The 22974-nt window shown below is 37.9% G+C and overlaps 1 protein-coding gene across 9 annotated transcripts in view; it reads left to right on the forward strand.

Annotated features, from left to right (window-relative positions):
* LOC147370072 (uncharacterized) overlaps positions 1-22974 on the forward strand; it is a 204243-nt gene that overhangs the window by 112802 nt on the left and 68467 nt on the right. For 3 of the 9 annotated variants that reach the window (XR_015168640.1, XR_015168642.1, XR_015168639.1), the window contains 3 exons: positions 10914-10998; positions 11551-11602; positions 18690-18795. Coding sequence is in view for 4 of the 9 variants with exons in the window: in XM_086413796.1 (XP_086269922.1) it covers positions 10914-10998; positions 11505-11602; positions 18690-18774 (268 nt within the window). In the remaining 5 variants the exon portion in view is untranslated. Of the gene's footprint in view, positions 1-10913; positions 10999-11504; positions 11603-18689; positions 18796-22974 lie in introns of all 9 variants that reach the window. The other 6 variants (XR_015168641.1, XM_086413796.1, XM_086413795.1 and 3 more) reach the window with 2 other exon arrangements.

Raw genomic sequence — 22974 nt, forward strand, 5'->3', positions numbered from 1 at the left:
AGTTCCAACCCCCTTAATTGATGGTGTGATACTGGTTTTCACGAAAACCAGCTACTACGAAACCTCAGCTACTATGAAACCTTATGGAACACGGATACAGTGAGTCAAAAGACCACAAAACCGCTGTTTTTGCAAAGGTTTGTCTTGAATGTACATTTTAGTGGGGGTCATTGTAAGCCTTTAGTTATGTTTGAGTTTTGAATAAATCGATTTGACAGCTGTTTATCCAGGGCTAGACACATAGATCTATGGACGAAAAAAGGAAACTTAGAAGTATCCTCATAGGAATATAGAAAAAAAGATTTATGATACGGGTACAAATATAATACAGTGGAGAAAAGACAATCTTTTCAAAATCATTGTTTCGATAATTGGATATTTTTAGGAAAACAAAAATAAAAAACAAACCTTAAAAAGAAAAGAACTCCACTGAATTTCACACTTAAAAAAAACCTTAAAATGTATTGCTGCCAAAATATTTGATATAAACTGGAGGTAGGAAAGAGTTCTTAAGCTAGATACCAAAATCATTATCCATAAAAAGAAAAATGATCTATTTGGTTTCATCAAAAAAAATAAAAAATAAAAACCTTTGATCTGCAAAGACTGTTAAGAGGCCAAAAAACCAAGTTGCAGACACAGAGAAAGTACCTGTGAACTGTATGTTTGATAAAACACTTGTATCTAGAATATATAAATCTCAAAATTTAATAGATAAAGAAAATCCAAAGAGAGTATATTGGTGTGCTTATATGCCAAGGACATGAACATGTTTATATGCTGGGCACATGAAAAGATTTTCAACATCACAAATGATTCAGTTCAGTTCAGTTCAGTCGCTCAGTCATGTCTGACTCTTTGCAACCCCATGAATCGCAGCACGCCAGGCCTCCCTGTTCATCACCAACTCCTGGAGTTCACTCAGACTCATGTCCATCGAGTCGGTGATGCCATCCAGCCATCTCATCCTCTGTCGTCCCCTCTCCTCCTGCCCACAATCCCTCCCAGCATCAGAGTCTTTTCCAGTGAGTCAACTCTTCGCATGAGGTGGCCAAAGTACTGGAGTTTCAGCTTTAGCATCATTCCTTCCAAAGAAATCCCAGAACTGATCTCCTTTAGGATAGACTGGTTGGATGTCCTTGCAGTCCAAGGGACTCTCAAGAGTCTTCTCCAACACCACAGTTCAAAAGCATCAATTCTTTGGTGCTCAGCTTTCATCACAGTCCAACTCTCACATCCATACATGACCACTGGAAAAACCATAGTCTTGACTAGATGGACCTTTGTTGGCAACGTAATGCCTCTGCTTTTGAATATGCTATCTAGGTTGGTCATAACTTTCCTTCCAAGGAGTAAGCGTCTTTTAATTTCATGGCTGCAGTCACCGTCTGCAGTGATTTTGGAGCCCAAATAAATAAAGTCTGACACTGTTTCCACTGTTGCCCCATCTATTTCCCATGAAGTGATTAGGGAGCTTCAAATTAAGACTACAATAAGAAATTGCAACAACTCATTGAATAGCAGACAAAGAAGTAGAAGGTGGAGTCAAATGTGACCCTACTCAGTACTGATAAGGTTGGGATGTAGAAAACTGGATATCTTTTACAACTCCTGTACATGGTTGGTGGGAATATAAAATGGCTACAATGGTATAGTCCCTGTGGGAAAAATAGCTTGGTGGTCTACAAGCAAAGAAACATACATTTGCCATAAAATATATATTTTATTCTCAGTATTCATCCCAGGAAATGAAAATTATGGTCATACAACACCTGTACACAATCGTTTAGAACAGCTTTATTTGTAATAACCAAAACCAGGAAACACCTAACACGTCCCTCAATAAGTCAGTGTTGTACTGTGTTACATCCATGCCATGGAATACAACTCAGAAATAAAACTGGTGACATTGATTTATGCAGCAGCTTAAATATAACTGAAGCTCATTAAGTGAAAGTGAAGTCGCTCAGTCGTGTCCGACTCTGTGCAACCCTCCATAGACAGCAGCCCACCAGGCTCCTCCGTCCATGGGATTTTCCAGGCAAAAGTACTGGAGTGGGGTGCCATTGCACATTATGCTGAGTGTAAAAAGACAATCTCAAAAGATCGCATTCTATATGATTACATGTTTATAATATTCATTAAATGGTAAAGTTGCAAAGATAGAACACAGATTATAGATTTTTCACTGAGGAAAAAGCGAGGTGTAACTCTAAGGGTGTAGCAGGCGGGAGATCTTCAGGGGATAGAAAGATTTTACGATTGTAGTTACACTAATTTACACATATGACAAATACTAAAAGAACACATTGTTACACAAAATTGCTGTTTGATATTGTACTATACTTAGGTAAGATGTTACTATGGAGAAAACTAGGATAAATGTATATAGGACTTGTATTACTTTTGCAAATCCCTGTGAGTGAATGTTAAAAAAAAAAAAAGGAAAAGAAAATGATCATAATTCCCTGTTGAGATTCTGAATGTAGAACAATTTCCAAGCATGGAAAAAACTGCTGCTAAGCTGCTAAGTCATTTCAGTCGTGTCTGACTCTGTGCAACCCTGTAGATGGCAGCCCACCAGGCTCTCCCGTCCCTGGGATTCTCCAGGCAAGAACACTGGAGTGGGTTGCCATTTCCTTCTCCAATGCATGAAAGTGAAAAGTGAAAGTGAAGTCACTCAGTTGTGTCCGACTCTTCGTGGCCCCATGGACTACAGGCCATCAGGCTCCTCCATCCATGGGATTTTCCAGGCAAGAGTACTGGAGTGGGGTGCCACTGCCTTCTCTGAAGAACCCTCAAATACAGTTAAAAGTATACATAGTAATTACTTCTTCAGATAACAATATACTTGGCAAAAGGGAAGCTGCAATTTTTAGGACTGATATGGATTCCTAGTTGACAGTGATAACTGGGGATCTGAAGCATCATCAGTGATTCCTTGTTAAAGAATACTCATGGGGAGGGAGATGGGAGGGGGTTCAGGATGGGGAGCACATGTACACCCGTGGTGGATGCATGTTGATGTATGGCAAAACCAACACAATATTGTAAAGTAAAAAAAAAGAATACTCACATGGGAGCAAGGTAACAACCGAGTTGTGATTTATGTCCAGCTCACATTAGATTTGTGGACATACAAAATGAGCACTTTCCTAGTTCTATGTTATTTATACATTTTAAAATAAATATGTAGCATAAATAAATATGCTATTTATACATTTATCCAAAGGTATAATGGGATCACACATACTTGGTAGTTATATGTATTTGAGGGGGGAAGTTCAGGGGCTGTGGATAAGGACTTTCATTATAGGGAAAGCCAGTTGGAAAACTGAAAATTCTCTCTGACCTGGACCAAAATAGAAAATAAAAACAATATAAAATTCTGAGAGCAAAGACTGAAGTTAGTGTTACCCTTAACAATCTAAAGAATGCAGTGGTAATGATCTTATCTTTTAATTCCTCTATCTGTCCTCTTTGGTATTTTTGCTAGAAGAGGGTGACATGACCTCAGATACATGATATGCAGCTACTGATCTGGAAAATGTATTGTCTTCCGTCTTTATCAGAAAGGGTAATCAAAAACATTTCAAATTCAGTTGAAATGGAACATATTATATATTTATAGTCTTGCAACTGGGCTCTCACATTCCTTGCAAATACATCTGCCAAGAGACTTGTACCAGCTTGCTATCCTACATGCAATCACACTGAGCCATTATATTCACGATAGCAAATTTCACAGGATGAGCCAGAGGTGATAATACTTTTGAGTACCTGGTAAGCATATATACTCTAGATGTGAGAAGTAAATCTTATGACGCTTTAAGTATTGATTACATCATTTGATTATATTAGGGTCCAGAAGTCTGGGGATGCCAGATAATCCTTCCAAAATGAAGCGTATATTGTTTCATTTCAACCTTCACACCACAAAGAGTGATATATACAATGTCTGTTAGAACTCTTTGGATTCAGTCTGACAATACTGTTCTAACCTATAAACCAGGTGACACAAAAGATTTCCAGGTTTCAGGCTTAGAGAGGAAATTACTTTATAACAGGTCCAAACTGCAGGGCAAGTGGCCAAGCAGCTTCAGCCATGTGATCCAGCAAATCCTATGTCTTCCAATTTTTCCACACCAAGAAAATACACCAGGAGAAATTTATCACAAACTCTAGCAGGAGAATCACAGTACATATCCTTCAAGTTCTGAAATAAATGCAGGGCTTCCCTGGTGGCTCAGACAGTAAAGAATCTTCCTACAATGCAGGAGGCCTGGGTTTGATCCCTGGGTTGGGAAGATCCCCTGGAGAAGGGAATGGCAACCCAAGGAGAATTCCATGGACAAAGGAGCCTGGTGGCCTACATTCCATAGGATCAAAAGAGTCAGATACCACAGAGTGACTAACACTTTTCACACTTTCATCTTCAGTAAATAATTACAGACATTTGAAAAAACAGTCATTGGCAGGCTACAAAGCCCTGGTGAAGACAGACTTACGACAGTTACACCGAGTAACTATGCAGCCAAAACTGCCAGTTTTGAGCCAATTTCTAGCAGACTTGCACATTTGTAAAGTTGGACAGGCTCAGCAGCAAGCAACTATAGGTTAGAAACTGCGTAAGGATAATAATCAGGGCCAGAGGACACATACAAACTGCATGAACAGATATGGCAGACTCCCGGATTTTCTACTGTACTCCCGGATTTTCTACTGTTGCCTCAGTGCCTGTTAAATTCATGTCTGTGAATCTGACAGTTTGATCTCTTATCACCAGCTGATAAGAGAACCTAAATTTGGTTCAAGGGTGGATTAGCTTAGTACCCTGAAGACACTGTCCTTCATGGCCAGTGACCACAATACAGCCCCAACAAGAGAGGGTCTTAAAAGATAATGGACTGTGGGATATTCTCAAGCTGAGTACAGCTTTAAGTGTTGTATCGATGTGGAGGGGAGAATGACCCGAAGTTAAAATTTATGTATACTTGCTTGACTGTCTGGTCAGGTAACTGGAGGGAGAAATAAAAAAAAAAAAAGATGAGAGAAAGTAAACTTTGGGGTAAAAATGTGTAGATTGATATATGAGAAGGGGTTCTTATAGTGAAGATGTTTTACATCCATCAGAGCGTATCTGCCACACAGGGGCCAGTAAACAATAGGGTAGACCCATGGTTCCGGTGGTCAGTATCAATGGGCCACTTCTGTGTCAGCACAGTTGCTATGAGGCGAGAGTAGTGGCTATACTTAGGCCCCGAATCACGGGCTCCTATTAATACTTTTGAGGCCAGATATAGCTACTGCTATAGCCAAACGTCCTACTGCCCAGTAGGAGATACAGAGGCTGAGTTCCTAATATGGAAGCATACAAAAAGGAGACCAACGATCCATTTAGAGGCAAGCTGACTATATTGCACCCCTTCCACATGAAGGGGAAGTGATTTATTTTGACAGGAGTAGATACTCAATCCAGGTACAGATTTGTCTTTAATTTGCAAGGGGTATTCAGCCAACACCACTATCTGAATGTGGATATTTGATCCACAGGCTGTTCAAGAGAGGACTGTATTCAACACTGATGAGCCACCCAGATCCATCTTCACAACTGGAGTTGGGAATGGCCCTTAGCTTTCAAAATTCTCTACCACCATCTTGGCTGAAAAGAAATTGCTGTTCCTCAAGTGATATCCCCATCTCAGATTAGTTCATATCTAAAGACCCCCATGGAATAATTCCAGTAGTCCATAGTAAGGTTGCATTTCCTCTTGATGTCATCTGAGACCTTCACTGAGACTGTGTAACTTCCCTCCTTCACCTTCTGGCCAGTTCTGCTTCTTCCACAGGGGGTTATCTCAAGAACACTTCTTAATAAACCTTCTCCATGCTGATCTTTAACTTGAGAGTCTGCATCTTGGGAAACTTCCTTATAGGGAATTTTTCTAAAAGTACCATTGAACTTAATAGATATTCAACTTCAAATAAATCCTAATTTTTTTTTTCTTTCTGTGTTTCCAGTGTATAAGGAACTTCAAGTAATTAAGGAGCAGTTTTAATTTAAATGACCTCTTCAAAGTTGACTGCAAACTCTGTTTTGATAAATCAAAGAAAACTTTATGAAATCATAAAATGGAACAGAAGAGTGTTTAAAACGAAGTCAATTTTTATTTGTCTTGTGATGTTCAAATTCCAAGTTGCTTCTTATTATCTATATAGAGCAAAGTAAAATGTGAATATCATATTTAGGAATCGGAATATCATAGAAGGCAATTGGGCAGTGAGGTTCAGAAAAGGAGCTGGTAATAAGTGACATCTGTGTCTGTTTCCAAAATGAGGAAGTGCACAAAAGACTTCTTGGAGCTTGTGATTCTTGTACTTTTTCAGCTTGCATAGTGGAATTAATCATATTCTGAATAAGGTTACTGTGTACAAGTCAAACTGTGTTATCTCTCTTTTTAGCAGACTTATGTATTTTCCAGGCAAGAGTACCGGAGTGGGGTGCCATTGCCTCCTCCGTATGTGAAATTAGTATTACAGAAATGTTTGAAAGTGTAAATGTTAGTCATTCAGTCATGTCCTACTCTTTGCAACCCCATGAACTTTAGCCCTCCAGGCCACTCTGTCCATGGAATTCTCCAGGCAGGAATACTGGAGTGGTTGCCTTTCCCTTCTCTGTGGAACCTTCCCATCCCAGGGATAGAACCTGGTCTCCTGCCTTGCAGGTGGATTCTTTACTGTCTGAGCCACTAAGGAAGCCCACAGAAATGCTGAGGTCACCAAAATGAAAAGAAGCCTATGAATAACCTCGCATAAACAGACAGCTTTTCTTTGAATATAAACTGAAAGTTGAATACTAAACCTGAAGGAAAAGGATTTTTTTCACCTCTATTTATTCTATAGACAAAGGCTCTATTTGAAGTAGCGTGAGGGGAAATATGCTAATCATACGTGTGAGCCTCTTGTGCTTTATTTATGGACATTGTGAGGTGTGATATCATTATTTCAATAGAGACTGTGTCTGTTTTAAGAGACATTCTCATCAGCATAATGGAAAAAGCAGGTATTCAACCACACCAAAAGCTTATGGTTGGAAAACTCCTCACACACGTCTTTAATGTCAGTATCTAGCTATTACTTTTTTTTCAAAGGGAAAGCAATTTTTTCTCAGAAATATCATCATCATTACCTTCTTTCTTTTAAATGATAAGGTTTAAATGTGAGTAAACACTTTTATCCCTCTGTCCATCTTCCACATATTACTTCCGTGCTTTCAATTTTCCTACTTCTTATCAACCTTTCAAGGACTTACTTAAATATATCTTTTTCTCTTTTGTTAACATCACCTTTTAAAAGCATAGCTATTTTTATTCAGCAGTTTATTGCCTTTCATATTTTTTTCTTTTTATTGAAGTATAGTTAATTTACAATATTAGTTTCAGATGTACACCATTGTGATTCAGTATTTTTTGGATATAGTCCATTATGGATTATTACAAGATATGGCTATTATTACTTGTGCTATACATTCATATGGATTTCTGGAGAAGGGAAAGGCTACCCACTCCAGTATTCTGGCCTGGAGAATTCCACAGACTGTATAGTCCCTGGGGTCATAAAGAGTTGGACATGACTGAGCAACTTTCACTTCACTTCACTTCATTTGGATATTTTTAGATTCCACATGTGATATGACACAATGCTTGTCTTTCTTTGTCTGACTTATTCCAATGAGCATGGTATTCTTTAGGTCCATCCACATTGCTGAAAATGGTAGATTTTCATTATGTCTTTATGGCTGAGTGATATTCTATTGTGTATACGCACACAGCATCTTCACCCATTTATCTGTTGAGGGGCACTTGGCTGTTAGTGCTGCTATGAATGTTGGGGTACAGGTATCTTTTCACATGAGAGTTTCAAATTAGTGTTTTATCTGAATATATACCCAGTAGTAGAATTGCTGGATCATATGTTTAATTTTTTGTTGTTAAGAAAACTGTATACTGTTTTTCATGGTGGCTGAACCAATTTATATTCCCACCTAAACTGTACAAGGCTTCCCAGGTGGCTCAGTGGTAAAGAATACATCTGCCCATCAGGAGACACAAGTTGGATCCCTGGGTCAGGAAGATCCCCTGGAGAAAGAAATGGCAACCCACTCCAGGATTCTTGCCTTGGAAACCCGGGGGACAGAAGAGTCTGCCGGCTACTGTCCATAGGGTTGCAAAAGTGTGGGACACAACACAGAGACTAAACAACAACATTGTACAAGGATTTCCTTTTATCTGTATCCTCTGCAGCGTTTGTTATTGGTAGACTTTTTGATAGTAGTCATTCTGACATGTGTGAAGTGATATCTCATTGTTTTGATTTCCATTTCTTTAATAATTAGTGATGTTGAACATCTTTTCACGAGACTATTAGCTATCTGTATATTTTCTTTGGAAAATGTGTATTCAGGTCTTATGTCTTTTATTTTTACTATTTTTTTTGATATTGAGTTGTAGGAGCACTTTGTATATTTTGGATATTAACTCCTTGTAAGTCGCATCATTTGCAAATATTTTCTCCTATTCTGTAGGTTGTCTTTTCATTTTGTTGATAGTTTCCTGTGCTGTGCATAACTTGTAAGTTTAATTATGTCCTGCTTGTTAAATTTTACTTCTATTACTTAGGAGGTTGAACATAAATCATAACTTTTTTTTTGGATCAAAAAGTGTTCTGCCTATGCTTTCTTCTAGGAGCTTAAGGTTTCCATCTTACATTGAAGACTTTAAACCACTTTGAGTTTATTTTTTTATATGGTGTGATGGAATGTTCTATCTCATTGTTTTACATGTGGCTGCCCCGTTTTCCCAGCACCACTTGTTAAATAAACTGTTTTTTTCTTACTTGTATATTTTTGCCTCCTTTCAGTCAGTTCAGTTCAGTTGTTCAATCGTGTCCGACTCTTTGCGACCCCATGAATTGCAGCATGCCAGGCCTCCCTGTCCATCACCAACTTACGGAGTTCATTCAAACTCATGTCCATCAAGTCCAGCCATATCATCCTCTGTTGTACCCTTCTCCTGCCCCCAATCCCTCCCAGCATCAGAGTCTTTTCCAATGAGTCAACTCTTTGCATGAGGTGGCCAAAGTACTGGAGTTTCAGCTTTAGCATCATTGCTTCCAAAGAAATCCCAGGGCTGATCTCCTTCAGAATGGACTGGTTGGATCTCCTTGCAGTCCAAGGGACTCTCAAGAGTCTTCTCCAACACCGCAGTTCAAAAGCATCAATTCTTCGGTGCTCAGCTGTCTTCACAGTCCAACTCTCACCTCCATACATGACCACAGGAAAAACCATAGCCTTGACTACATGAACCTTTGTTGGCAAAGTAATGTCTCTGCTTTTAAATATGCTATCTAGGTTGGTCATAACTTTTCTTCCAAGGAGTAAGCGTCTTTTAATTTCATGCCTGCAATCACCTCTGCAGTGATTTTGGAGCCCAAAAAGATAAAGTTTGACACTGTTTCCCCATCTATTTTTCATAAAATGATGGGACCAGATGCCATGATCTTCGTTTTCTGAATGTTGAGCTTTAAGCCAACTTTTTCACTCTCGTCTTTCACTTTCATCAAGAGGCTTTTTAGTTCCTCTTCATTTTCTGCCATAAGGGTGGTGTCATCTGCATATCTGAGGTTATTGATATTTCTCCTGGCAATCTTGATTCCAGCTTGTGCTTCTTCCAGCCCAGTGTTTCTCATGATGTACTCTGCATAGAAGTTAAATCAGCAGAGTGACAATATACAGCCTTGATGTACTCCTTTTCCTATTCGGAACCAGTCTGTTGTTCCATGTCCAGTTCTAACTGTCTCTTCCTGACGTGAATATAGGTTTCTCAAGAGGCAGGTCAGGAGGTCTGGTATTCCCATCTCTTTCAGAATTTTCCACAGTTTATTTATTGTAGATTAATTAACTGCAGGTGCACGGATTTATGTCTGAGCTTCCTATTCTGTTCCATTGATCTATGTGTCAGGTTTATTTGCTAACACTATGCTCTTTGGATTAGTGTAGCTTTGTAGAATAGTCTGAAATGCTTCCAGCTCTTTTGTTTTTTCTCAAGATTGCTTTGGCAATTTGTTATCTTTTGTGGTTTCATATGGGCTTCCCAGGTGGCACTAGTGGTGACCTATATAATTATTTGTTCTACTTCTGTGAAAAATGTCTTGGGCATTTTGGAAGGAATTGCATTAAATCTGTAGATTACTTTGAATAGTATAGACATTTTAATGATATTAATTCTTCTCATTTAAGAGGATGTGATGTCACTTATCCATTCTTCTGTGTCAATTGATCATTTTATATCAAATATTGAATTAACTATTTTTGATCAGATCTTTCCAATATTTTCTAGTTCCTTGTTTAAATGAGCTGTGTTTAGATCAATTCTCTTCCCTAATTCAGCAAGAAAAATTTTTATTACCATGTTTTGAATTCTTTGGTGAATTTTAAATTTCTATTTCATGACTTTTCCAGGGGTTTTCTCTTGCTCTCTCAGTTGAGTGTGATTCCTCTTTCTTATTCTCTGTCTCTATGAATTTAGGTGAAACAGTTACCTGTTGTGATCTTGGAGGGGTGTTCTTATGTGGGAGCATCCCTGTGTAGACTCCTTACGCTCAGTGCCTCTGGTGGGAGGGCTACGTTTGATGCGGACGCCAATCACATCATTCCCCCGAGGGCTAGCAGCTGTCACTTTGGTAGAGGGTACTGGTGATGGAGGAGCTCCCCACTGTGGGGGTGGAAGGCAGGACAGTGCCCATCATCAGTCTGTCAGGGGAAGGGGCTGGTCCTGACTGGCTGGAGCAGAAGCCCTGAGCCTCGGGCTTGAGCTGCCTTTGATCCCTTTAAGTCTGTGTTTTTCCTTCTCCAGGTTACCAGGATGGTTTCCCCTGAGAAAGGGGATTCCAGAAGCAAGTAGGGCCTATGCACTTCCAGAGGGCCAGTGTTCTGCCCAGGTAGGTGTCTGCAGTTTCACTTAGATGTAGCCCCTGACCATATATTGCCCCCAGTTGTGACCACCACAGACAGTGCTAGGCTGTGGTTTGCAGTGAGTGGGGTTGGAGTGTCCACTCAGGCCGGGGCACGGGATGGTCACGGGAATTCTTTGGCCCCGCTGCCCTCAGAAGCCTGGGGCACTTCTGCAGCTGTGCTTGAGTTAGTACCCACAGTGGCCGCCCTGCCCTACCTGGGTTATGCCCTGGGCCCCAGGTTGCCTCTGCAGGTCTAGGTGGAGGCTCTTCCTAAGTCCTGTCCGCCTTAGGGACTGGGCCAGGCTATGACATGGAGTGAGCCAGGCTGGGCATTTATTCATCTAGGACTGGGTGGGCTGGGGGCTCAGGTTGGTAGCTGCTGTTAAGGCAGACCCCCCCCCCCACCCATGCCCTGCCCGGAGCCAAGCCAGCCCCCAACACATCCCTCAGGAGGGCAGTCCAATCTTCTCCAGCCTTCCTCTCTGCCCTAGCGGTTCTTCCAGAAGCCAACAGGGCTGGCTTGTCTCCTCTGCCTAGGAGCCCAGAACTGGGATGAACAGGCTGTGGCTCAAACCACTTTCTCCTCAGGGTAAGTGTTCACCTGAGTGGTTTCCCTTTTCCATGAGTCCCCTGCCAGGCACACAGGTCCTAACCTGATGCTTTTCTTCCATTCTACCTAATTACATGCATATCTTTCTCGTATTCTAGATTGTACAGGAGTGCTTCTACTATTTCCAATTAACTTTCCATGAGAATCATTCCACATATATATGTGTTTTTGACATGTTCATGTGGGGAGGTGAGCTCCACATTTTATCCACCATCTTGATCTCCCCCCTGCCTTTTAGGCATTTTTATTCACTTTATTTTTTGCATTTAAAAATCATTATTCTAATTTTCCAATTATCTGAAAATTAGGAGCTTCAGGAGCATTGATTTTGTCCTATATAAATTAATTTTAAGTGTACACAATGTGACATTTTTTTTAAACATAACAGCTCCTTTTGTATCATATTCCATTTAAAAAATAATCTCCATAGCAAGTTGACACCATTAACTGTATGACTCACAATCCAAAACTTACACCTCACCTTTCCTACCATATTTTAAAACCAGAAATACTTCTATGAAAATTATTATTGATATCATTCTCTTTGAAATTTATCATTAACATCACTATTTGGTATCAAACAAGTATTAGAAAGCTCAACCCATGCCTGTTATCAATTGATATTGTACTACTACTTCTCCAACTTATCGAATATCAACATGAGTAGAAAACATGTGAATTTTGGAGGACAAGCAAATTAATTAGTTTAATTTCTCCAAAACCAAATTAATATACATCCAGTTAGGTGAAAGTGAGAACTGCAACTATCACAGTTGAAATCTGTTATTATATCTAATGTTTATCTCCCTAAAATAGTTCAAGTTCCAAGAAAATTCAGATTGTATTTCTCTTGCTATTGATGCTTTCAGGGACTAGGACAAAACCTCATCTACACATAGAGATAGAGATAGATCAGATACATACATATGCATATGTGTGTGAGTGTTTCAGTGAAGAGTAAGAAAAGGGAAGGAGTAAAATTAGTTGCATCTTAAGGCAAGATAGCACTAGAAAATGTAGCCACCCTTTTTATAATCAGCTGCAAAAGCAATATAAATGAAGTAAAGGATTCTAGCAGAGAGAAATTGAAAAGTAAAGTATGTTAAAACCATGTACATATATGTATAGAAACAATATATAATATGTTGTCACCTGGTTAATAAAAAAATTTAAATCATGTTCCTTCTAAAATGATCTGTTTATAATTTTGTGAATAGTCTGTATATATATATATATACATATACACACACATTACATGTATTTTTCTCCTCTGTGTATTGCACACCATTCAGTGATGGGTGTATGTGTGTATGTGGTATATGCATTGGTAACATGTTTTATCATTATGCAATCGATATTTCACAATTAATGTGGAATAGACTGTTCCATGAAGACTCCATTGGAGACTATATAGAAGCACTCCAGATAGTTTTTGCTGTGATCATTGTTGTTGATAATGCTGATGACAGTGGTGATATTTGTATGTGCTGATTAAAAACAAATTCCACTTCTGGTACATTCACTGCTCTCATCAGGATACAAAAGCCTTAAAATAAGTACACAGGGTCATGCCGCAAACTGTTTGGCATGATTATATCAACTGTGAACTCTGTGCCAGTCTTGGCATTTGAATCTACTTCTGCAGTGGTTGCTATGGTAAGTAATTGTGAAGATTCTTTTTCATATTAAATGAAAAGGAAGTTAAATAATGTGAAGAAGTACATAAAATGGTTATAGAGATCAAAGCTAATGTTAAAGTTGTGGGGCATAAAAATAGAGCTTGAATAGGGACTGATTCACTAGATTATTTTAACCCAAAGGCTTTCCTCCAATTTACAAAGGAATCAGCACGGTGCTGAAGCCCACTGTTTAAATAAAATATACTGACTGCCAAAGGAAGAAAAGACTCTTAAGTCACAGACACACTTTCAAAGCCTCAAAAGACTCTGTCTTACTAACACAGCATAGAGTATGAGAGGCTGGAACTGCAGAGGACTGAAGTGTTGGGGCCACAATATAACTATGTTTTCAGGAATCATTTCTAGATATAACTCAGATTCTGAAACTTTCCTCAAATAACAGGCATCACCTTCGATAGTTTTTAAGATGGATTTCACTGCCCACTTACTAGCCATTTTAAACCGGTGTGGAAGGTCCAGATTGCAGCTGTGAAGGTCTGTTTCGGTTGCTTGCTCGTCACCTATTATTTAGATATGGGGAAAGACCATCTTCTAGAGTGAAGAAATCTTTCCATTATTAGTGGCCAGTAAAAATAGTATAGATAAATGACAAAAGGAATATTCGGCAGACAGTATAGGGCCTTTGAAACAGAGACAATTGTAATAATTAGGCAGACAGAAAGAAAGCTTCCAAAATCATACGTTTTCTTAATAAATCCGAACTTTGTCAATATCTCTTTTATTTTTTATAAGTCTAGTTTCATTTGCTATCAACAGATCCAGACTTATTTATCTGAGTAATAATTAGCAGTGCCAGTGGGTGCCTGACAGGTAAAATAAATATACGATTTAAATCCAGTATCAGAAAAAGGGAGTTGAAGTGCTTATGGTAAATTGGAGCACGTGTAGCCTACCTAAAGACATTCATATTTAAGTCATTTTGAAGCAGTTTGCTGAAAAAGAAGCACATTTAATTAGACTTCTCCAGGCTATACATTTTGATGGTTCTGGCAAATCTTTCCATTAGGCTAAGCCACACTGAGCCTCTTTTTTTCCCCTTTCTCCCTCTCTTATTTACTTCCTCATCCCCCACCTCCACACTCCCTCCGTCCATCTTCTCTTCTGAAAACTTTCTTTCCTGAAGCCATCCTGCGTGGTCTTCTCCTCGTGGCATTCAGGCCTTTTAGGGGGAAGAGCCCCGCCCGCGGGGGGGGGCAGGCGCTGGCTGGCCCTGACAGTCACCAGGTAAACACAGGCCTTTAATTCAGGGGGAGTATTCCAGTGGCCACTGTCGTCACTCACCGAACTTACATTCTCAAGTCGGGCTTCATAAGTAACAGAGGAGATGTTTGCATTTGTTTCCTGGATGTATAGATGTATCATTTAATTGACTCCAAATTACAAAATGGATGAGAAAGAATATCAATTACTTCAAACCCCAGTAATTAAAGTTTTTACCACATATATTTGTTTTTCTAATTTTAAAAATGTTCATATTTACACATTATGTTCAGCTTTATAGGGAAAAAATAATATTTTAGCAGTCTGTAATTAAATTTTTTCCTTTTAATATTCATTGTTATTTCTATACATTGCTATACAAATATATACTGTGCATATAAATATTGTCATGTATAAAGATATATTGCAACAATTATAATTACACATTTTTGTTTATTTTAACTTTATTCCTTTTTGAGTTTTTGTTTTATATTGGATTCTGTGTGACCCCATAGACGGCAGCCCACCAGGCTCCCCCGTCCCTGGGATTCTCCAGGCAAGAACACTGGAATGGGTTGCCCTTTCCTTCTCCAATGCATGAAAGTGAAAACTGAAAGGGAAGTTGTGTCCGACTCTTAGCGATCCCATGGACTGCAGCCTACCAGGCTCCTCCATCCAAGGGATTTCCAGGCAAGAGTACTGGAGTGGGGTGCCGTCACCTTCTCTGAGATATCTATATCTATATATGTGCATCTATTCTTTTTCTAATTCTTTTCCCGTTGAGGTTATTACAGAGTGTTGAGCAGAGTTCCCTGTGCAGTACAGTAGGTCCCTATTAGTTATCTATTTTAAATACAGCAGTGTGCACCTGTCAACCCCATACTCCTGGCTGCCCCTCTTTACTTCCTTCCCCTCCAGTAACCCTGAGTTCATTTTCTGTGTGTCTGTTTCTGTTCTGTAAATAAGCTTATTGCATAATTTTAGATTCTGCATATAAGACATACCATATGACATTTTTCTTTCTCTCTCTAACTTACTTCACTTACTATTATAATCTCCAGATCTCTCCATGTTGCTGCAAATGGCATTCTTTCATTCTTTTCAATGGCTGATGATATTTCACTGTATATATGCACCACATATTCTTTATCCATATTTGTTGATGGACATTTAGGTTTGCTTCCATGTCTTGGCTATTGTAAAATTGTTGCAATGAGCCTTGGGATGCATGTGTCATTTCAAACCATGTTTTTCTCCAGAAATATGCCTAGAAGTGGAATTGTTGGATTATATGGCAGTTCTGTTTTTAGTGTCTTAAGGAACCGCCATCCTATTTTCCATAGTGGCTGCACTAATTTATATTCCCGACGACAGTGTAGGAGGGTCCCTTCTCTCTACAGCCTTTTCAGTTTTGAGCATCTGTTCATATGCCTTACAACCATCTATATGTCTTCTTTGGAGAAATGTCTATTTAGATCTTCTGTCTAATTTATTAAAGAATATTTTTAATGCCGTTAAGTGGACAGATAACAAATATACAGTTTGAGTTTTGACAAATGTATTTCTCTTTATAACCCACCATCTAATCAATATATAAAACATTTCCATCATCTCGGACAGTTCCTTTGTTCATATTTTCAATCAATGCTCTTTTCAACCCTCAATTCCACCATTGTCAGGATTTCTAACATGATAGAGTTAGCTTGATCTTAACTTTCAAATAATTCATCCATATAGGGTATATATATTTTTGTTGTCTGAGTTCTTTTACTCAGCATGATGTTCTGAGATTTATTCATGCTGCGAGTATCAAGTAGGTTGTTGTTTTTCCATTGCTGATGATTATTGCATTCTGTGAATATATCAGAATTTTCTTATCCATTCTGCTCTTGGCTATTTGGATCACTTTTAGTTGTGTGGCTATTATAAACACTGTTGTTATGCAACATACTGTAGACATCTTTTGTGTACCCAAATTTTAATTTTTCTTGTAAAAGTGCTTGAAATGGACTTATTTGGTAAATCCAGATTGTTTTAAAAATGGGACTGTGCTATTTCACACCGTCTCCTACGATATATTAGATATCCAGTTGTTCCACATCCTTGCCAACATATTGTAAACCGTGTCAGTTTTATAATGTTAGTTCTTTGGTGAGTGTGAAACGGTACTGAATTTCGGATTTAATTTACATTTTCCTGGTCACTGTTAATACTGAGTACTTTTTTCTTGATTTTATCAATCAGTTCTGTATCATCATTTGTAATGTGACAGCACAAGTATTTTATCCATTTTTTAGATTTGTCCTATTATTATAATTATTATTCTATTGTGGGAAATTATATTATGTTTAAGAGAGAGTTTATCTAATACACATTTTGCTTTATATGTTTGTAATTCAGTTTTTGAATGCTGTTTTTAATAAGCAAAATTTTCATTTTATATGATTGCTGGCTTTCTGAACATGTAACTGTTTTGAAATTAATCCATTTTTGGCTGCTCTGGGTCTTCACTGCTGTGTGAGGGCTCTCTCTAGGTGCCGTGAGCAGGGCTTGCCCTCTCGCTGCTCAGGCTTCCCATTGTGCTAGGATCTCTTGTGGTTTGCAGGCTCTGTAGCACAGGCTCAGTAGTTATGGCGCATGGGGTTAGTTGCCCCAAGGCATGAGGAACCTTCCCAGACCAGCTCCCCAACCTGTGTCCCCTGCATTGGCAGGTGGATTCTTATCCACTCTACCACCAGGGAAGTCCATGTATGAGTATCTTGAATAAGAATACGTTGCCTATATCAAGGTCATGAAGGTACTCTCACGTGATTCCCACTAGAAAGTGTATATATCACCTCCTGTTTTTAGGTCTAGAATTGTGCATAAATAAATTTTTGTTTGATATGACCTACAGTTTGAGGCTTATTTCTCTTTCCTCATTGCTATTTAAATATTTTAGCAGAATTTCTTCAAAAGACTGTTATTCGGAATGAATAGTTTTAGCATGTTTGTAGAGAATCAGCCATATGATTCTTTCTGATCTTTCTCTAATGTCCTAATAATTGATTTGTTTATCATTACATTGATACCAACTGCATTAACTGCTTTATAGAAAACCTGGTAAGGAAGTCACATAAGTCTTCTAATCTTGTTGTTTTCTAAGATAGTTTTGCATACTTTTGATCCTTTGCTTGTCATAAAAATAGTTTTAAGTTAACTTTATTGCTACAGTAAAAAAGAGTGCTGTTAGAAAATTGTAAGGAAGATAAAATACATTTATGGAACTGTATTTATCAATACAACCAATTTACATCATCTGTTTACCAGATTAACTGTTTTGTCAGAACCTCCATCAATATTGTCTTATATGATACAAAACACTATAGATGTTATACGTATGACCAACACTTGACATCAAAAATGAAAAGATAATGTGAAACAGAAATTCATATTTAATTACAGGTATAACAATTCATGCATTGATAATAAGCAATAGTGTGGTTGCTTTACAGTGGTCATTCTCCTAATGAATGAATCACTGTAAAATGTTATGGCATACAGTACTACAGTTATATTCATAAAACAATTTTGGAAACATTGTTTACATTTAAAAAAAACGCCTGTGAAAACAGGCAGATAGATACACTGTTTCTTCAGTTAAGAATGAGGGAGAAAGAAGTGGAGGAAAAAGGTGGGGAAAGGGAGAAAAGTGGAAAGGGTACTGTTTAGTCATGTAGTTTTTTGAAAACAAAGTTACAAAACAGAACAAAAACTAACACATCATCAATTGTATTTTAAATATCACTTACCTTATGCCTGTAAAAGTATAAACTAGTGTCCACATATATTTGGATATTTCTAGCCTGTGTAGTACATCTATGAGATTTTTATGAGTTCTTTTTCAAGCTGTTGCAATGCTCCAAAAATTTTTCCAGTATATTTATTTAAGAATACTAGTGTATAAATGAACCTATACAGTTCAAGTTGTTCAAGGGTCAACTGCACTTATGTTTTTATACTGGGCTTGTATTTTGCCACCGTGTTAAATTTAACTATTGGTTTTAACATTTGTGTGTTAGATGTCATTGAATTGTTTATGAATATGCACACTGTCTGCATGTAAATACAGATTACCTCTTTCTTTTCACATTCGTGCCCTTGATTCCTTTTACTTGTATCTTTAGACTGTATGGGACTTTACATGTCAGCAGTATGTGGAGTATAAGTATGCAAGACGACATCCTTCCTTTTTTCTTGAAAAGCTTCTAATAATTCACCGTGAAGAATAATGTAAGTCATTATGTATTTTTTTGTTTGTTTGCTTTATAGATGCCCTTTATTGAGAGAATTCTGTTTCTATTCACTGAGAAACTTTATTATGAATGGATATTGTTTTAGCTAACTGATTTTTCTACATTTAGGAAATACTTCATGTTTCTTTTCCTTGTGATAACACTTGATCAGGACATATTATGAACTTTGAATACTGCTGTATTTTACTTACTTGCAAATTGTATATCTTTATGAATGAAAGTGAAAGTGAAGTCTCTCATTCGTGTCCGACTCTTTGCGACCCCATGGACTGTAGCCTACCATGCTCCTCTGTTCATGGTATTTTCCAGGCAAGAGTACTGGAGTGGGTTGCTATTTCCTTCTCCAGGGGATCTTCCTGACCCAAGGATTGAACCCAGGTCTCCTGCATTGTAAGCAGACACTTTACCATCTGAGCCACCAGGGAAGTCCCTCTTTATGAATATTGGACCTTAATTTTTCTTACCTTTAAGAAGTAAGTAAAGTAAATGAAAAGTACTTAAACAAGTACTTGTTTAAACTAAAATGAAAGTAAAGTAAAATGAAGTACTTATTACTTAAAGTAATAATTAAAGTACTTATTACTTAAAGTAATAATTAAAGTACTTATTACTCCTTTTTTTTTTTTCTGGAAATATTTCTTAAGCCTGACAATAGTTCCCTCCTTAGTGCTTGAGGAAATCTACAAGTAAAACGATATACTTAGAGTAACTTTTGGGGGAAAACTTTACATTTTACAACTCCCATTTCCTTTGCAGATACAGGGGCTTTATTTTGTTGCTTTTTATTTTGGTCTGCGCTGGGTCTTCCTTGCTGCGAGTGTGCTTTCCCTAGTTGGAGAAAGCGGTAGCCACTCTCCAGCTGCGGTGCTCGGCAGTCTCACTACGCGGCTTCTCGTTGCTGAGCGTGGGCTCAGGGCGTCGGGCTTCAGGGGCTGCGGCGGGCGGGCTCTGGACCCGCTTTGGCATTGGGCCTCAGAAGTTGTGGCACGTGGGCTTAAATTCCCTGCAGCGTATGGAATCTTCTTGGACCAGGGATCAAACCAGCATACCCTGCATTGCAAGAAGGATTCTTAACCACAGGACCACCAGGAAAGCCCCAGTAAGCTATTTTTCACGGAATCTTTCCATTTAATCTATGTGTTCACATTTATTGATATTACACATTAAGCTGTTTTTAATATTCTCTTACTGTCCTTTTCACACACCTCGGATCTAATGATGTTCTAAATGGTGGTGATTTGTATTTTCTCTTTTATTTTTCTATGTTGGTCGTGCTAAGATTTTATTAATTTTATGAAAATATCAAACTACTCTAAGTTTAGTAAATGTTTCTATTGTTATTGAGTTATCTATTTTATTAGTTCCTACTCTTTTGTCTATACTTGAGGACCTGAAAGTAAATGATGAAATCAATTTAATTTTTTTCTTTTCTAGCAGATATTTTCATTCTTAAAATTTTCCCTAGGTAATGCTTTTGCTACATCCCATAAATATTTAACTTTTTCATTTTCATTCAGTTTGAAATATTTTCTAGCTACTTAATATTCATACTTTAATGTGAGTTATTTATTATTAGAAGTGCACTGATTTAATTCCAAAAAATAAATAGTCTATATTTGCTATTGATTTTTACTTTAACTACTTGTTGTCAAAGAAAATGCTTCATAGGATTTCAGTTATTTACTGGGCTTATTTGAGCTTGTATTTTGGAAAATGTTTCACATACTTAATATATGTTCTGAATTTGTTGGGTGCAGTAATCTACAAATGTCAAATTAATTCAGTTAAAAATGTCCTGTCCATTCAATCAAACACTGAGAATGGGGGCGTGGGGTTCAAAATCTCTAGCTATAATGTGGGTTTGTCTCTTTCTCCCTCTAGTTATTTTTTTTCCTTATGTAATTTGAAGTTCTGTTATTGGTACATAGACATATAGTATTATAATTTCTTCTTAAAGAGTTAACTATTTTGCTATTAAAACTGACCTCTTTGTCTCTGATAGTAGCTTTTATCTTGAAGAATACTCTGGTCTTATATTAATGAGGTCAGCATTGGCTTGCTTTTGATTAGCTTTTGCACGTTACAGCATTATTTGACCATCCTTATACTCTCACACTGCCTTTAATATATATTTAAAGTTCTCTTAAAAACAGCAGACAGTCGAGTCCTGATGTTTTCAGCAGTTGGTTCAGCTACCACTTCCTTTCTGCTTTTCTGAATATCACCAGAAAGATTAATTAGCTCAGTTTGGATATGCCTCTTCAATTGCTTTGAAACATTGGATTTTATTTGTTTTATTTCTCTTCCCTTTAGAATGCTATACTTTAAAACTGGAGAGTACATCCCTAACGTTTTTGCATTGCTAGTATTTAGCATAATATTGAAAATTACAGTTTCCTCAATATTATATTTTGAATAAATAAGTGGTGTTCCAGGTAGATCATGGAATTATGAGATATATGATTAAGGAGGAAGGGAGAATGCCTTCTAATCCTTACGATATTAAGTCAGTATATTCTTGTCATCCTATGAGCACACTTTAAGCCCCATTTACTATTCAATTAAGAGAAAAACACCTATCACGTAGTGTAAGAATACTAAGAACTGCTTAAAAAATCTTTATCCCATAGCTTATTGACATTGAGCTCAATATGAAATTCATGTTATTAATTGAATAGAATTTGATTATTTAATTTGATCTGGAGGGATTTATTTTACCCAACTTGTACATTATAAAGATTATAAGCAAATGAGATGTCTTAAGCATAACCAATACCTGAAGCAAAATTTAACAGAATACAGGATGATATAGATGGATTCAGCAAAGCATAGCAGCCTGGAGTCTAGTCAGTGATAAAATAAACATCCTCCCATGCTAAGTAACATCTCCAAAACATTCAGTAACAATGTGCACAAATGGTTTGCCAACAATTGTGCTCATAAAGGAACAACAACAACAAAAATACATGCTGTGTTTCTATGGCTCATGATTTTGAAGTAGAAGACATGATATTTGAAATTGATCAGTGAAATACTGGTGATGTTGAAGTATTTCCAAACATCTGAGGATTTCTAACATGCAACAGAGATTATATTTCTTCTGAATTATTACAAACAGAAAAAAACATGAATCAATAAATGGCAATTAAATAAGGTAACATTCTATGTCAGTATTAGAGTGAAATTTATATCATCTAGAACAGTCAATAATGGAATGAATTTCTGTCAATAGGGAGAAACCAGTGATAACTCTAATTCACTTACCCACAGTCCTACAAGGGCTTTTTTTTTTTTTTAAACCCTTGGGACTAGTTCTTGGGAAATGACCTCCCGTGTATACATAAGGGTGGTGCTGATTGAAATGGTAGGGGTGGAGGAGCCACTAGACTTGGCCTCTCTCTGTCCCTTATAGCCAGAAGGAAGTGAAGGAAGCCTTAGGTGTCTATTTTACACTTTTAAAAAATATATTTTTACATTGGAGTATAGTTAGTTAACAATGTTGTGTTAGTTTCATATGTAACTAGCCAAGTGATTCAGTTAGGCGTATCTTGTGTCTGTTCTTTTGAAAACTCTTTCCCCATTTGGGCTATTACAGAGTATTTGAACAGAGTTCCCTGTGCTGTACAGCAGGTCCTTTGGTCATCTATTTTAAATACAGCAGTGTGTATATGTCGAGTCCACACTCCCCATCTCTCCCTCTCCTCCACCCTCCACAGCCGCCCCCCGCCCCCGCCCCCGGTAACCATAATGCTGTTCTCTAAGTCTCTAAGTCTGTAAGTCTTTTTTCTGTTTTGTAAATAAGTTCATTTGCATGATATTTTTGGCTTCCCTGGTGGCTCAGAGGGAAGGTTAAAGTGTCTGCCTCCAATGTGGGAGACCCGGGTTCAATCCCCAGGTCGGGAAGATCCCCTGGAGAAGGAAATGGTAACCCACTCCAGTATTCTTGCCTGGAGAATCCCATGGACGGAGAAACCTGGTAGGCTACAGTCCAGGGGATCGCAAAGAGTCAGACACGACTGAGCGACTTCACTTTCACTTTTGAAGATTCTGCATATAAGAGATAACACACGATATTCATCTTTATCTTTCTGACTTACTTCATTTAGTATGGTAATCTCCAGGTCCATCCATATTCCTGTAAATGGCACGATTTCAT

Source organism: Bos grunniens, chromosome 7 (genome assembly GCF_055505025.1).
Source record: "Bos grunniens cultivar Pamir isolate PY7600 chromosome 7, Bosgru_T2T1.0, whole genome shotgun sequence".
Taxonomy (NCBI): domain Eukaryota; kingdom Metazoa; phylum Chordata; class Mammalia; order Artiodactyla; family Bovidae; genus Bos; species Bos grunniens.